Below are 16,529 nucleotides of genomic sequence, written 5' to 3'. Positions count from 1 at the left end.
AAAGTTACTTGATCTGTACCTAGTTTCCTCATCTGTAATATGGTAGTACCCACCTCATAAGATTACTCTGAGTTTGAAATGTGATCATGTTAAAGTGCTTAGAATAGTGCCTCGCACAGAGTTATGTTAGAAGTACTGTTACAGAGGAATTGCACATCACAAATGCACTTAATCTTTAACATAAATCCAAATTTGTACCAAAATAAATTAGTTCTAGCCTCTTGCTGTACCAAACATTCTTTGCATGACATGACTTTGTAAATTGAAGTGCATCTGCTATTCAACCAAAGAAACAGGAATCTTTTCCAAGGCTGAAGAAAAAAATTGTGAAGAGTCATTGAGAGATGGAACATTCCTAAGAATTTTCTCCAATTGGAATGGGGGCTAGATATGAGTTTTATGCATGTGTTGAATTTAGGAATTAGAGCTCATTAACTCCCTGCGAAGTAAGACGTAACTTCCTTATAATTATCTATCAATACTTGAAATATTTCAGTTTTAAATAGGGAAAACAGGTTAAGGATAAAAATAGATTTTGAAGTAGTATCCAAATAACATTTAATGAAATAAGAGGGGAGACTATCATAGCTACTGTATATTTAATCTAAGAGACAGTCACTGGAGTACATGTCTAAAGAAACTGTTTTAGAGCTGAATATAGAAGTATCACACATTTGATATGACCAAAAAGTACCGTTAAATAAAGCATCTTTTTTTGGGGGGGTGGGGGCATAATTCCAGTGAGTTAACTCTCAATTGTATCAAAAGTTCTCTAAGATCATACTTACCCAAATTTCCCAAGTATTAACTTTTAAAGGGAAACATCAGCACTTATCCTTTCTAAAATTTGCTTAATAAATAGAACCTACAGATATTGCCATCCTACAGTCTTCCAGTAGAGGAATCAGTCTTTCAATAGAAAAGCTGTTAGCTTACTAAGCTAGTATGAATGTATAAGAAACTCTTGGGGTTAATGAAATAGCTCTTTTAACTACTAGAAAGACTACACAGGTGGTTCAACAGAATTTACTTGTATATTTTCCATTTTCTATACTATTTGAAGGCATAGGATAGCTTTGTTATTAGCTTTCTTCAATATTGTGTTTTGTTTATCCAGTAAATGAAAATGCAGTACAAATTTTATACAACTTAGGAGATTAAAAAGAAAAAATCTCCACAAGAGAAAGCAACTCAGCAGGCCCTGGTGTTAAAACATTTTTCCAGAATAAAAAGATAGGCAATTGCATTAAAAGGCAGTTTTCAAATATTTAAATTACACCAAGATTCCTTCCAAATATCTGCCTTGTTCATACCAATGCAACAAGTTCTTATTTATTGTTAATAGTGGGGCATGAGTTTTTGGTAAATGTTGACAGTTTACTTTTTTCCATTATCAAAAATCTTTTAAAGTGCTATCAAGCAGCAAAATAAGTTGCATCAGCTCTCTGCTCATGGTAGAGGTGCCAATTCCTCGTGGTGGAGGTGCAAATTGTGAAATCCCAAAAGGTAGAGTTTAACAGTAAGTAGTGCATGAAGAAACAGTAACAAGTGGCCTAAATACAGAGTTGGACAGAATCAAACCAGTTATGTCTACAATTGCTCAACTGAAACTAATATAGGTACATTCAAAATAAAGTTTGAGATTATAATTGGTGTTTAGAATCAAATTTGAAGAATTTCTTGATAAAATATAAATCTGTTCTTTTGAAATTAGAAATGAAACTATCAATTGATGGAGAGCTAGAGACTTATTAACCCCTCCTACTCAGATAAGGAAATAAGTGACAAAGTCTCTTGCACTGAAGTTATGTATTTTAACAGCTTTACATGTAATATTCATATATAAAAAACTTTAAGTGCTTTTCTCCAATTTAAAAATCTAAAGAATTCAAAAATAAGGCATTCAATATTTGAAAAAAGTACAGATTTACAAAATGTGTATATTCTGTCATGAAAACTCCACACCAACATTATACACTTGGAAAAAAATACAAACAGGATATATTACAAATTTATGTAAGCAATAACTTAGTTCACACCATGCAATAAAAAGTACATTAATCAAGATACACAAGCTTTTGTAGGTTCTAAACCGAAGGTTTTTTTTTCTGCAGAATCCTTAAAACCTGTGGCACTTAAAATTTGTTAGCCTTTCTACTGAGAGGTAAATTATACACAACAATGATGAAAAAGATTAACAGACCAGTTGTCTATTATGAATCATTCCAGCTTTGTTCAACAATGGCCGAAACTCTTTTCTCGTATTCTCGTTTGTTTTCCTGATAAAGCTGTGCTGCCTGGCTATTGGCTGGACTATTTGGATTTGGTTCATCCAGCAGAGACTAGAAGGAAAGACAGAGATAAAACATATTTGTAGAGTTATTCTTTATATTAACATGGGTCCGATATGGAGCACAGAAGTTGTATAAAACAGAAATTATTCTATGAAGAAAGACAGAAATTAGTACGTCTTACATATTTTTAGATCTAAGTACTTTCAGAAATGGTTTGATAAATACAGTAAGAAGTTTCCTGCTGCTAGAAAACTTAAGCTTTCAAAACAGATAGTTCTTAATTGCCTTAAGATCTCTAATCTCAAAGAAATTGGAAAAGAACAGTATTCTTCAGCATACTGAGACATTAACCAGGAAATAAACAACTTGATTTGGTTAATACACAATATCTATAAAATAGCTTAGCAACTAACATTTTCCAAAGTTAAACTCTATTACTGAGGTAAGTTTGCAAATTTCTGACAGTAAGTTGGGTGGTGTACCTTGTTTCCTTTAATCAACAAAACATATGCACCTAGCAGCAAGGGAATGAAACAGGAAAGCCGAAAACACTTTATAAGATGACCTGAATTAAAGCAGAAGTGTGACAGAAAAAACTTTAAAAAGGTCATAAACCAAAAACGTTACTTCTGCTCCTCTCAAATCCATATAACTAAAACATCACTCACCCCCCACCCCTCCCCCAAACTGTCATTCAAGGTCAACTCTGAAATATTCTGCCAGAGTACTTTGGCAAATAGTTATTTACTTTCGTTTAAAATAGAATTTCTTGGACGGGGCAACATACTCAATGCTTCTCTGCACTTCTGCAGTTTCTTGAGGTCCCTATGTTTTTTTCTAAACAATCATCTTTATCTCTCCCCAAGAAGACTCTTCTTTTGGGGCACGAATAATACTTGACCCGTGAGGGAATTCCCTGGTGGTCCAGTGGTTAGGACGCTGCACCTTCACTGCAGGGGGTATGGGTTCAATCCCTGGTCAGGGAACTAAGATTCCACAAGCCTTGTGGTGTGGCAAAAAAAAAAAACCCAAAAAACCCAAACGAAACAAAACAAACACCTGACCTGTGAGAACACTTTATACTTAAATTTGATCAGAATGATTGTGTATTTGATCCAATGTGGTCAGGAATGAAAAAGCAGATCGGTTGTATAAAAATCATGAGGGTTTTGTCCAAGCTCTGCCACTGGTTACCTTAGTGTTGGGAAGGTTAGTTTGCTCACTTGGCCTTTAAATTGATCCTAAAAGAGCCAATTATATCCCATAGAATCTTGAAAAGTTAAGACGCATCCTAACACATGCTTACCTGAATTGATGTTAAGATAGAAGATACATCGTATGTTGGACTCCATCTATTCTGAAGGATATCTAAACATATGCTACCATCAGCATACACTGCAAAGACAACACTAAAATTGGTTACATATTAACTTTGTCATTTCTAACAATTAAAGAGAAATTTTTACCACAAACCGAATGCTTGGCTCAGTCAGAAATCTTGAACATTAGTCAATAACTAAAACTTTTTGTCTCACAGGAAAATCAGTCTCAAACTAAGGACTCTTTACGCGCCTTTTGATCAGGAGGCTGAGTGAGAGTTAAATTTTTTCATTACATACCATGTAGCAAATCTGTTTAAATTCCACATTTCCAAATATTCCTAAATAAAATTCTTGGGGGGATAAAAAAGCTGAATTTTTGACATAGCAATTCTACTCTAAAAGTAATAATCATGGACATGCAAAGTTTTATTTACAGGATGTTCACTATAATACTCTTTATAGAAGTGACAAACTGGAAACTACCTTTGGTCCACAGTGAGGGGACTGGCTAAATAATGGTACATTATTAACGGTACATACCAATACTGCCGCCAGAAATGATATACATCTACCATATGTTAATTAATGTAGAATGACACCCTCAATATATTACATTAATAAGTTTCCAATTACTTATTTAGGATAATTCCATTTTTTATAAAGAATTATTTATAAATATTTTCATCTGAAGTATATGCAGTCACAAAAACATTTGTAAGACTAAATGCCAAAATGTAAATATCTGTAAATAGTAGGATTATGAAGGGTATTATCTTCTTTACCTTTCCTTGTACTTTATGATTTGTTTTTCCAATAAGTATGCATTCCTTTCATAATAAAAATAAAAATCAAGGGATTACCATTTTAAAAGTCTAACATTTGAGAGGCTTTTCCCCCCTCCTGAACTGATTATGTGAGAATACAATGAACATAAATTTTTATCCAGAACTTGCCAGATTATTTATCTCTACAATAAATTTCCAGAAGCAGAATTGCTGTGTTGACAAAGGATAAATATATTTAAATGTTATAGATACTGCCAAACTGTGGAATGCAGAACAAGCCAGACCACTCTGCATCAAACAGGAATAAGTGAGGCCTTTTTGGGGAGAGGAGGCAAATTACACTTAAGTACTGTCATTCCTCAGGGCTCTATCCTCGGTCCTCTTCCTTCTTACCCATTACACACCCTCTGGGCAATTTTATTCATGGCCTCAATTATTACTATCTATGTGCTAGGTACTTCCAATTGTTAGCGTTAGACCAGATTTAACTCTCAGCCTTAAAGCAGCATAGTCAACCGCTTACTGTGTATCCCATAGGAACATCAAACTTAGCAAGTCCAAAGCAAAAATCATCACCTCTGTAAAACCCATAAAACTGTAAAATGATTTTAAAGTTTTGAACTAGTAACTATTTTTGAGCAGTAATCCAAAAGTAAACTAGAAACTGAACATCCATCAATTGATGAATGAACAAAATGTAGTCTATCCATACAATGGATTATCATTCAGCAATAAAAGGAAATGAAGTACAGGTATGTGTTACAACACAGATGAACCTGAAAACTGTGTCAGCTGAAAGAAATCAATCACAAAGGACCACATATATTAAATGATTCCATTTATATGAAATGTCCGGAATAAGCAAACCTGTAGAGTGAAAATACATCAGTGGTTGCCTATGGCTGGGAGGCGGGGGGGATGGGGATGGGGAGTGACTGCTAATAGGCATGGGATTTTGGGGGGAGGGTGATAAAAATGTTCTAAAATTGATAATGGTGATGGTTGCACAACTCAGTGAAGATACTAAAAACCACTGAATTGTACAACTTAAATGGGTGAGTAGCACAGTATGTGAATCGTTTAATAAAGATGTTTAAAAAAAAGCAAACTAGGAAGTTAACTAAATAAGGTACTGATAGTGGAAAAAAGGGAAACCATGTTATTAATATGAAGGGATAAAAATCAAATACGCTGTTTCCTTATAAATTTGTTAAGGCTGAAAATCTTAAGCCTATACACATATACTCCTTGCACATTCCAGTCTTTTCTACCTTGATTTACAGAGCTCCCTTACTACAGTTTGGGTCGATTCACTAACAAGTCTAAGCTAGTAAAGCTACAGTAGAATAAATGATAATAAGTGACTTGAAAATTTCCTCAGAACAGAAACAGAAAATAAAATTAAAGCTGCCTTGCCTCTGGGTGGGGAAGACCTTGAAAGAAAAAGCAACTTCACAGCAATAAAGCACAAAGGCTAAATCTATGATCTAATCTATTATTGGGAAGTCACCTTGATTCCAGACACACAAACACACCTCTCTCCTATGAGTAGGGAGATCCCTATCTGCCTGCAGTTTTCTCACGTAGTCTGTAGTTCTAGACTAGATGCACAATCAAGAGGACCTCTGAAAATGTTCCTCCTGAAAGTAAGTTAACTGATGGAAAACCACATTTAAATGTGCAAAGGATATAAAAGGGAAAGAGAACTTAAATATTCTGGAAAATAAGTCTTTCATACAGTAATTTATAATCCAGGAATACAAATTTATTAGAAGTAAAGAGCAATAAGTCAGGAAGAGCAAATTTAATTACAAAAGTCACTTAGCAATCATTTATGGAAAATAGTAATAAACTGCTAAAAGTAAAAATAGTAACAAGGGAGGAAAACTGTATTTAAAAAAAACCCTTAAAAACATACAAACCTTTGACCTAGTAATCCTACCTCTAAAAACTTATTCATGGGTATTTGAGAAGATTTATTTTCAAGAAAAATGTGCTGTTTAAAACTGTAAACAATTAAAAATCACCAACTGGACAATGATTAAATAAATAATGATAAACTCATATAACAGAACATTTTGCAGCCATTACGAATGATACAGGGAATTCCCTGGTGGTCCAGTGGTTAGGACTCCGTGCTCTCCCTGCCGGGGGCCCAGGTTCGATCCCTCGTTGGGGAACTAAGACCCCAAAGCCGCATGGCGCGGCCAAAGGAGGAGAAAAAAAAAGATACAAAAGGATGTTTAATAAGTGAAAATGTTCATGTTATACATAAATTACTTAACCTTACATACAACATGATCTTAATTTTGTACATTTACCTGCAAGCTAAATTTTAAGCTATAAATCCTTAGTATCTTTCACATTTTGATAAATAAATAGATATTACTTTAAAATCATAAGTTATTAAAACAAAACTTTATCTCAAATCTAGAACCTTGATAAGATTCCAGACTACAAAAGTATGGTTAATATTGACATAGAAGCAACATCTAGAAGTGGGCCCTAATAACGAGAAGTATGGGCAAGACCTAAAAGGATGAAACAACTCTTTTTTCCTCCTATCATTTGCAAAGGCTAATAAATTGCTACTTACCATTTGGATGAAACATTTTGGATAAAAACCTAACAGTTGGCGGTTTATTTGGATATTCTTCAGAAAATTCTATTACTAGTTTAAAAGTACCTAGATAGAAACAAACCAAAATAATTACAGTAAAGACAAACATAACTTTTCTCTCTCTTCATCAATGAACTCCCAAGCCCATGCTGGCTTTTGCACGACCATACAAAAATTAATGTCAATTTTGGTTTAGCGCATAAAACATACTAAATATACTATTTATGTACTGATAACATACAGCATTGGCAAGCACTTGGGGGGTACAGCACTTACATGTGCTACTGGTGGGAACATTAACTGTCATATTGTTGGAAAGCAATTTTGCCCTAGCTACCAAAATTTTAAATGCACATTTGAGGAACTACAAATAATTTATTGTAACTTAGAAGGGGGTGCCAAATGATTTTGAGATGGGCTCACCACCACATGACAAAGGACTCAGATTGGAGGCATGGCCACTAATGTGAAAAGTCTGCTCTGTCCCTATCACTTAAGTATGCCAAGAATCAGTTAAGCATTAGTGTAACTGCCTACTGTTGGTTATAGACCAATACAGTACATTTTGGTCAGTCTAAACCATTATCTTATGGTCAAAAGAGACAGGCATTTAAAAAAAATTATGCATTTATAATAAAGTCTATCTGTTCAGAGTGTACAAAGAAGAGCTCTTAACTCAAATTCCAAATCTATTTAGCAGAAACAACCACTGTTAATAGTTTCGTGTTTGTCTTTCTAGCCTCCTTTTGCATTTATTCACTATCCAGAGTCCTTTTATTTTGAGGAAATCTACCTGAAGGTTGGATACGTGCTCCAACCACAACACCTTGGGCATAGTAAGTTGAGGCTTATTCCTAATGAAGTCAATAAAAGTTTAAAACCATTCCAGATGTCTCCACAAGCTTCTTTCCTTATTTCATCAATGCAGTTTAAAAAAAACAAAACAAAAACCCTTTCTCACCCTAAATTCTAAACTCATGACTCCAGTATCAGAGGCATATGTTCAGTAAAATATTTAATATTTTATTTTCATTAGTCATATATTCAGTATGTAACCTCTACCTCTTTACATGTTTTGTTTGGAAATTTGGGATTAGGGAGGCCAAAGATACAAACAAAATCAAAGATGATATTTAATTCACATTTTGATATATTAATAGATTCTATGAAATGTACAGTTCATTAGCAAAGATAGCCTTATACCTAATTCTATAATTTTACAGTTTTGATTTTAATTATAAAAATGTACAACATAAACACTTCAGACAAACACAAATATGAAACAGCTTTTTTTAACCTTTTTAAATTCACATTATGGGGTCTCAGGACCCCTTTATACTCTTACTCCCAACCACGCCAAGTTTCCAAAGTGAAGTCAGTGAATGTGAAGTTGGGAAGAGATACATGCAACAGCATACTATTTTATGGTATTTCCACCAAAAATTGAAAATAATTTTAAAATATGGGCTCTTTAATAACCAACTTGCAAAAATTCCCCAAAACTTTTAAACAATCTATTCTCATAATCGGTATAAGCTGCCTCCAGCACATCACAGGCTCTATCTATATTTACTATATTAGAAACTATAGCTCAAGGAAAACTTAACATATTTATTAACAACTGTATACCCATTAACCTAAGTAACATTTAATGAAAATAACTATATTTCCCCCAACCAAGTTAGTGAGAAGTGTAACATTGTTTTACATATTGGCAAATCTCTTAAATGATTAGCTTAATAGAAGACAGCTGCATTCTCTTAGCTGCTTCTGCGTTCAATCTGTTGCAACGTGCTGTTTTGGTTGAGGTACAGGAAGAAAATCAGGCCTCACAGAAATATGCAAATGAAAAAGGAAAAGACTATTTTCATAGCCTTTTCAGATAATTGTAGATATTCTTTGATATTACACCGAAGAAATGGTACGTTTTTAAAGGTTAGCTTCAATATAGAATCTGAAACCACATAAACTTTCTGCATCAGTTACATTAACAACTGTTGCATACTGCGTATATCTTTTATCCATCCATAATTTTCTAATACATTGGCCATTTGGAAAATATTGGTTCACTGAGTTATCCAAATCTTCTAAATGTAGCCATATTTCATTACATATACACTCCATCAAAAAAAAAATCACAACAGGTAATACCACCTACTGATCTCATGAGAGAAGTCTTAAAAGTATTGGGAAGCCGTCATTTTATCAGCAGCTACAAATACTGTCAGTCACTTTGCTTGACCTAACAGCTTATTTTGGTAACTTTTAAGAATATGTCAACCAAATACATACTCGAGTCTAAATAACCAGAGTTTGTCAGTCATTCCTTCAAGTAAAAAATGTTCCACGAGAAAAGCAGTAATTGAAGTTGCAGCTCAAACGACTGCAGAACTGCTTTCCCTCTAGACGACCATCATAGTTTGGTATGCAAGAGAAGTGTTTCATGCATACTTCCAACTTCATCACGCAGAATGTTAAAGGGATGCATACTCAACGGTCAGAATTTAGTAATATTAATAAATTCCCACTTTTTCATGAAGACATTTTAAACTGAAACTGGCATCTTTTAAAATGCAAAAAATACAATGACTCCCAGCAGTTTGGTGCCACTGTCTTGATATATGCCAAGGTGCTAAACTGCTTAGGGCCAGTTTTAACCACTATCGCTTTTGTACCATCAGAGCTAATGTTAATACAATGAAAAAGGCAAATGTCTCACTACTGGTATGAAGACAGTTTTGATCCCATGGAACCCCTGAAAGGGTCACAGGGAACTTAAGGGGTTTATGGACCACCCTTAAGAATCCTCTGGTATAAAGTAAAAAGCTGAACTCCTTGAGTACCTCCCTTCAACTCCTTAACCCCCATTTAGAGGTAACCACTGGTAACAGTATGGTATATAACCCCCTTTAACCACACACACTTGCATGCATGTATTTAGTAAAAATGTGGTATTACAACAAACATTCTGCAACTTTTTTGTCTCCTCAGATATATGTCCAGATCTACCTTATTCTTTAATAGGTATATAATATTCTAGAGTCTAGATATATCATAATTTGCTTAACCACTTCTCCTATTGAACATTCAGGTTATCTCCTTAAAAATACTTCTGCAATCATTATTTGTACAAATATCCTTGATGGGTTAATTCTGAAGCCACTGTGATAACTAAGACAAACCTGTTTAACAATTTTTAAAAATCCATGCTATAATTAGGGAAACTAAGTATCTGGTTAAAATCAATTTGAGAAGTTCAACTATAAAAACATGTTAGAAGGAGTTTTCCATTTTCCTGGCTCTTGGTGAAAATACTGAATTTAAGACGCAAAAGGTCCTGCAGAATGGTAACTATTTACGGGTGTCAAATGCTAGCTGTTACGTGAAGCTACTGGCCGCTGTGTATGATTAAGAACAATTTCAGCTCAGCACCTGATCAATATACATAAAGTTAAAAAAGCATGATTACCCTTCTGATGTTTACCTCAGGGACACTTTTAGCATGATACAAAGCCATTTAAACTATTCTCAACATAGACCCCACCATCTAATCTAGGCTTAGAGTTCTACAGCCAATATCAAAGTAACAGGGAACTAGTAATGAAGGTGATCAAGCTGATTTGAGAAGACAGTCCTTTGTAAACTATAAATTCTCAGTAGCATTATTTAGTTACAATTTGACCTATTAACAATAGAAACTAGTTAACTAGATAGGTTGGTGTTACAATTCCCTACTTAAAAGAAGCCTCTTAATAGAAAACATTGAGAATGACTTACCATCTTCAAAGGGTGTCCCTTCTGGTCTGAAAACAAGAAGATTTCTGATTAAAAGAAGTTTTTCATTCTGCTTTTTCCTGATTTTCACAAGTGGAAAGAATAAACTCAGAGAAAGAGGGGCTCATTCTGGTAATTTGTGGAGTATTTAAGTTATTATTAATTTAGTATCACCATAGCCCTGGATTTTTATTGATGTAGACATAAAGGGTAACTTTAATTTTCAAAGTTTTCCTTTTAGGGTGGCTTTTCAAAAAACAAAACAAAGAAAACTTGTCATAATTTTAGCACAAAAAGAATTCAGTTCATAAATACCAACGCTTTTGTAAATATCTGTATTCTTAAGAGGAAAAGTCTTACTTTCAATGTAAGATGGAAATCAATACCCTTTAGTTTAAGATAATTATGACACCATGGACTTCCCTGGTGATGCAGTGGTTAAGAATCCGCCTGCCAATGCAGGGAACAAATGTTCGAGCCCTGGTCCAGGAAGATCCCAACATGCCGCGGAGCAACTAAGCCTGCCTGCCACAACTACTGAAGCCTGCGCACCTAGAGCATGTGCTCTGCAACAAGAGAAGCCTCCGCAATGAGAAGCCTGGGCACTGCAACGAGTAGCCCCCACTCGCTGCAACTAGAGAAAGCCCATGCACAGCAATGCAACCAAAAATAAATAAATAAATTTATATTAAAAAAAGAAGGGCTTCCCTGGTGGCGCAGTGGTTGGGAGTCCGCCTGCCGATGCGGAGGACGCTGGTTTGTGGCCTGGTCCGGGAGGATCCCGCGTGCCGTGGAGCGGCTGGGCCCGTGAGCCATGGCCGCTGGGCCTGCGTGTCCGGAGCCTGTGCTCCGCAGCAGAAGAGACCACAGCGGTGAGAGGCCCGCATACCGCAAAAAAAAAAAAAAAAAAAAAAGATAATTATGACACCAAAGTGTCCTGCTTTTCAAAAGAGCAATAGCTCTTGTTCAAATCGACTGGATTTATCTGATGTCACCAAGAAAGCCAGTTTCTTTTGCCCAAATCTTTTTCTTGCTACCACATTCCAATTTCATCTTTCCTAAGCAGCAACATGAAGTTTAATTACCACTTGCAAGGCACATTCAGGATCTCAAAGAAGCATGCTAACAGCCTGAATTAGAAGTGTAAACTACCCTCATTTTTCCACTAGTGTTTAACGTAGACTCTCATAACTGATTCAAGAGCAATTCAGAATTCTGTTTACAAAAAGTAATCCTTTAAAGTTTTAGTGCAAACCCTAGTTTAAAAAGAGTGAAAGAAAATACAATCCAGTTCTAGAAAACTAAAGAAAAACCATATGGAAAATTTAAATTAAAAAGCATATATAAAATATATACTATCTGTAAAAGGTAAGAATGCATCTCAAAAGGCTCCATTCAGTTATTTCACACTGAGGTGTGAAACATTTTTCATTTAAATCCTTACCATGGTGGAAGTTCTAGTATTTTTGGTTCCTAGCCTTTTTACAGTTCTAGTAGAATGCAAGCATAAGAATTTGCTTGCACATTTTCCACAAAATAATTATCTTTCTCCTTTAGTCTCAAATGACATTTTTATCAAGTAAAGCCCAAAGTGATCATAAAATCATAAATTTTATGTAACTGCCGAAACTCTTCTCAGAATTCTTTTTTACCTTGCAGTTTTTGTAAGATCCCTGATCCCTCAGCTTCCTTTCCTACTTGTTATACATTCACTTTTCTTAGAAGAATCACCACACCTACCATTTGTCATTTCTTTCAACTCACCCAAATATAACTGCATTCCACTGCATGATGTTGTTTTCAGATGGTGCGCCACTGACACCCACAGGTGGGTCCTCTTGCAATCTAGAAATCCAGAGTAGAAATTTTAAGAGTTGAACATTAAGGCCACTAAGAACGCCAAACAGAACACCTATGGACTGTACACCATCTACTTTGAGAAACAAAGTAAATCAATTTCCTTGTTCTTGTGCTGGGCTGGAATAAACCATGACTTAAAAGCGCCTTGGAGTCATCCCTCTTCAAATATCACCAAAGTTAAGATATCTGTTCAAGAACTGCCTTCAACAGTAACAACAAAGTAAAAACCTCAAATGAAAAAACAATTTTACTGTTGTGAACATGCAAAGACTTCGTGAGTCCTAACCACAGTTACTTGTGCAACATGGCCACCAAATATTCCTCCCCCCAAAACCAAAACCAAAACCAAAAGAAACCCACCTCAGTGTAAACACTAAATGACTGAAAAGACACATATATCCAATTTAATTAGGAAACTAGTTTTAAGCAGTAGAGTTACTTTATCCCATTTGCTTCAATTGGCAATAGGTTTTAAAGTAATCAAAGCTTTGGTTAGGTTTTCCCCTCAGTCCCTATTTTAAAAGCTCTGTACCAACACTAAATCTACCTCTCAGATCATGCAACTCAATACAAAGCTACCTTCCAACATTTGTCATAATCAAATTCTTGCAACCGAAGACCCTTGGAAAACTACCAAAGATGCCAAGTATACAACTCAGAATTAAGCAGAGAATTGCAGTAAGAAACCAGGGTAACAATGGCCACGAACTGGGAAGTTTTAATATTTGAATTTCACTCATGGGAGTTAATCTGAAATGTACTGGTTTCAAGCTGTAGAAAGTGAGTTCTGCACCAAAATGAGCATCTCCTTTTAAAGACTGTCATCTCAGTAAAAAATAAATGCTACATTATATATATATTTTTATATATATATATATATATATATATATATATATATATATATATATATATATATATACAGACTGCCATGTGGTAAGATACTTGATATTAGTCACCCCCCAGAATGGCTCTTTTTAGTCAACCTCAAGCAGAATAGGCCACAACGAACAGAAGCGTTACAGGATATGCTGCTTGAAGCCCGCCCACCAAAGATAAAGGCTAAGTTACAAATACACTCAATGATAAACTGGCCAAAGCCCCAAACAATGGCTTCCAAGTGCCTCATTTAAGAGTTTATAATGAAGTTGAGAGATTACTTCCCGAGCCGCCGTTCTAAGTTTTTACACTAGGTATTTTGCCTCAAGCAGGGCGGGTCTCTCTAGAAAAACACTTAAAAATGCGCAGAGGAGCCTAGCGCTAAGTTTTCTCGGTCATTTTTCTCCCCGTACCTCCAAGCATTCAATCAACGGGAAACAACTGTAAAAAAGTCACTTCCTCCTCACTAACCCCAACACCTCCTAACAAAACCCTACTTTACAAAAGGAGGCCCAGGGAGTATCAGGTTAGCGCCAGTCTCCAGGGCGGCATTTCCCCAGGCTTTGGAGGCTATAGATAGGGCTTTTATACACCAGGCCACAGAGCTGAGTTCCAGAAAGCACTGGCAGCTGGGGTTGCCAGCCCGAGTCCCAGCCCTCTAAGCCAGTTCTCAAGGTCCTTTCAGGAGGGCGGGGAGAGAGTCGGGTTTCGGAGGATCGGTTAACCCCCGGCCCCAGAGCATCAGACCCCACCCTCATGCAGAAAGAATGGGGAGGGAGGGAGGGTTTGGCCCCAACCCTGGCCCTCGAAGGAGACCGCAAGGCCATCGAACAAAGCTAACTGGTGCAGCTAGCGAGAGGAAAGGCTTCTGCAAGGGCCTGCTTTTAAGGCAGAGAGAGGAGGTACGGCAAGGTGCAGGGGCGGGGGAGGAGGTTTGAACGCCAGGGCGAGACACCGGGCAACTGGGACAAGTGGGCAGCAGGGAATCCTAGGACAGCCCATGGCCATCTTTTTACTTTTTGAGGGGGAAGGGGTGGCGAGAAGGTATCGAAATTTCTTACGTCGGACGAATGAACAGGCGAGGACAAGAGTGCTAACAGGGGCTAGGACTGGGCTTCCATCCGTCCCGCTGGGCCCACAGCGGCCCTCCTAGGGTCATGAGAGGAAGGTTCCCGGATCCCCGCCCTGCAGCCCCGTAGCTTTGGGGAGGAGCCGTCATCCAGACGAAGATGAAGGCCCTTACCGCTTGAAATCCCGCATAAGTCTCCTCCGGGCCGGGGTCGACATGCTCCCCAGCTGCCCCGCGGTCAGTCTGAAAAAAAAGAGTCCCGCGCAGCCCCCCCACCCCCCGGCGCGGCGGTCGAATCACTGTGGGTCACTGCCTCAGCCGAGGTTGCACAAACAACCCTGCAATGACGTCTCCCTCCGCCGCCTCCAGATCCCTCCGCCCTCCGCCAGTACCATGGAGTGAGGGATGGGGAGAAGGGGACGGGACGTAGGAGAGCTCGTTGTGGGAGCCCTTTAGCAAGGACGCTATCCATTTTGGCTTCCTGAACGAATCGACCAATTATTGTTCTCTGTGCTCAGGCTGGAGATTGTGATTAAGAAATACCGAAACCGAAACACCAACCAGTTTCCCCCTCTTTTACTAGTTTAGGCTCAACCGGGTGGGGAGAGAGGGACGCATCCGGGGCCAGAGATATCAGGGAAAGGAGGTAGGATGACGTAAGATCACGTGACTGCCGGCGGTGTTGTCAACAATCCACGCCTGAGGGGGAGGGGACGAAGTATCTAGAACCACGTGTCCCTATGACGCGATTAGAACGGATCACGTGAGAGCGTCGCCTGGGTCCGAGTTTCTGCCAGGTCTTTGAACCGGGTAGTTAAATTTACGGGGCTGAGGGCGGGTATACACCTTTATTAGTTTTCCGTCCAGTTTGTCCAATGAACGGCAATTGATGAGGTGGTGTCGGAAGCAATAGTTTGTTTTGCTTCTTAAATCTTTAAAATAGAGCCAAAAATAATTTGGACTTAAAATGCCCCCTAGTTGGCTCAATGGCTTATCAAATCTGGTATGTGGGGAACACTGAAGGGACCTCCGTTTTCCCCAACTCAATGCTGAGGCCCATACTAAGTAAAATCCCCTGAAATGCTTCCTTAGGGCCACCAAAAATCCTGCATGTGCATTGCAGTGGGTTTCCAGGGTTGGAAATTCTGGGCAGAGATAAAAGAACGCGTGTATAGATTATCTAATATTTGTTTACAATCCCCATAGAATTACGGAATTGTTTTTCCTTTATGGGTCTCCTCTTATTTGAGGTTTTGTGTGAGTCCGTGGATTTGTGTACAATAGGGTACCGTCGTATTTGTCCGGAAATGGGTTGATCGCAAGAGAGTGTTATCAATAGGTGGTTGGTTGTCAGAGAAACCTAATATTGTGATTCAGATCTGGGGCAGAGAGCATGCAAACATGGGTGGGGGTTATGTATCTAGCCTGAGTAACTTATTTCAGGTTTTCTACACTAGCAAGTAAATGACCTGAAATGTCCCCCCCCCCCGCCCCGCCTCTAGGGGGTTCAGGGATGTTGACCATTGGGATTCTGACATTACTTCTAGTCATTGAGTTCCTTTTCTCTATTGCCGCCAATTTCTGTTCTTCAGGGCTTTGCTGGTCTGAACTCTGAGCTCTTTTAACCCATTGGGGCAATTCCTCAGCCCAAGGTGTTATAGGAAGATAGAATGAGGAATTTAGTGTTGCCCATACTTTCATGGAACCAGAAAGGGTTAACGTTCTCTACTTCGCTGGTACCTCCCTTTCTTCAATCCCTGAATTCTTTCTCTTGTTTTTTAACTGCCTTGGTAATCAAGTTAGCCAGGCCTAACTCTTGATAGACACGCATTCACAAATGTAGTTCTCTAATAAGGTGAGTATTCTTATTTTTTTTGCCTTCCTGCCACAGCAATCCTTATACTCCCTATAACTAAGGATGAAGACACA

At 37.6% G+C, this 16,529-nt stretch overlaps 2 protein-coding genes across 3 annotated transcripts in view; one reads left to right on the top strand and one right to left on the bottom strand.

The window, feature by feature from the left end:
• Nucleotides 1–577: 577 nt before the first annotated feature.
• UBE2B (ubiquitin conjugating enzyme E2 B) lies at nt 578–14,950 on the bottom strand. Of its 2 annotated transcripts, XM_030869623.3 has the most exons (6): nt 14,775–14,944; nt 12,560–12,640; nt 10,799–10,824; nt 6,998–7,087; nt 3,601–3,689; nt 578–2,342 (listed from the first exon to the last, which is right to left on the bottom strand). In XM_030869623.3, exons 1-6 carry the CDS (start codon nt 14,816–14,818, stop codon nt 2,214–2,216), a joined length of 459 nt encoding a protein of 152 aa, XP_030725483.1. In that variant the 5' UTR covers nt 14,819–14,944; the 3' UTR covers nt 578–2,213. The 2 variants fall into 2 exon arrangements, with proteins under 2 accessions (XP_030725483.1, XP_030725484.1); XM_030869624.3 differs by lacking the exon at nt 6,998–7,087 and having other exon boundaries at nt 14,775–14,950.
• A 423-nt stretch (nt 14,951–15,373) lies between these two features.
• The window catches only part of CDKL3 (cyclin dependent kinase like 3), an 89,046-nt gene continuing 87,890 nt past the window's right edge, over nt 15,374–16,529 (top strand). The window contains 1 exon segment of the mRNA XM_070045194.1: nt 15,374–15,397. The gene's annotated coding sequence lies outside the window, so the exon portion shown is untranslated.

The sequence above is a fragment of the Globicephala melas genome, chromosome 3 (assembly GCF_963455315.2).
Source record: "Globicephala melas chromosome 3, mGloMel1.2, whole genome shotgun sequence".
NCBI lineage: Eukaryota > Metazoa > Chordata > Mammalia > Artiodactyla > Delphinidae > Globicephala > Globicephala melas.
Note: the sequence above shows the minus strand (reverse complement) of the source record. Positions and strands in the feature narration are given on the sequence as shown.

Excerpts from the sequence above, each read along its gene's own strand:
- UBE2B (XM_030869623.3), bottom strand. The coding sequence starts at position 14,818 with ATGTCGACCCCGGCCCGGAGGAGACTTATGCGGGATTTCAAGCG. Across the intron at positions 10,825-12,559 it reads TGGAATGCAGTTATATTTGG|ACCAGAAGGGACACCCTTTG; the intron begins GTGAGTTGAAAG and ends TCTTGTTTTCAG. Across the intron at positions 2,343-3,600 it reads CTATCTTAACATCAATTCAG|TCTCTGCTGGATGAACCAAA; the intron begins GTAAGCATGTGT and ends CTTTCCTTCTAG.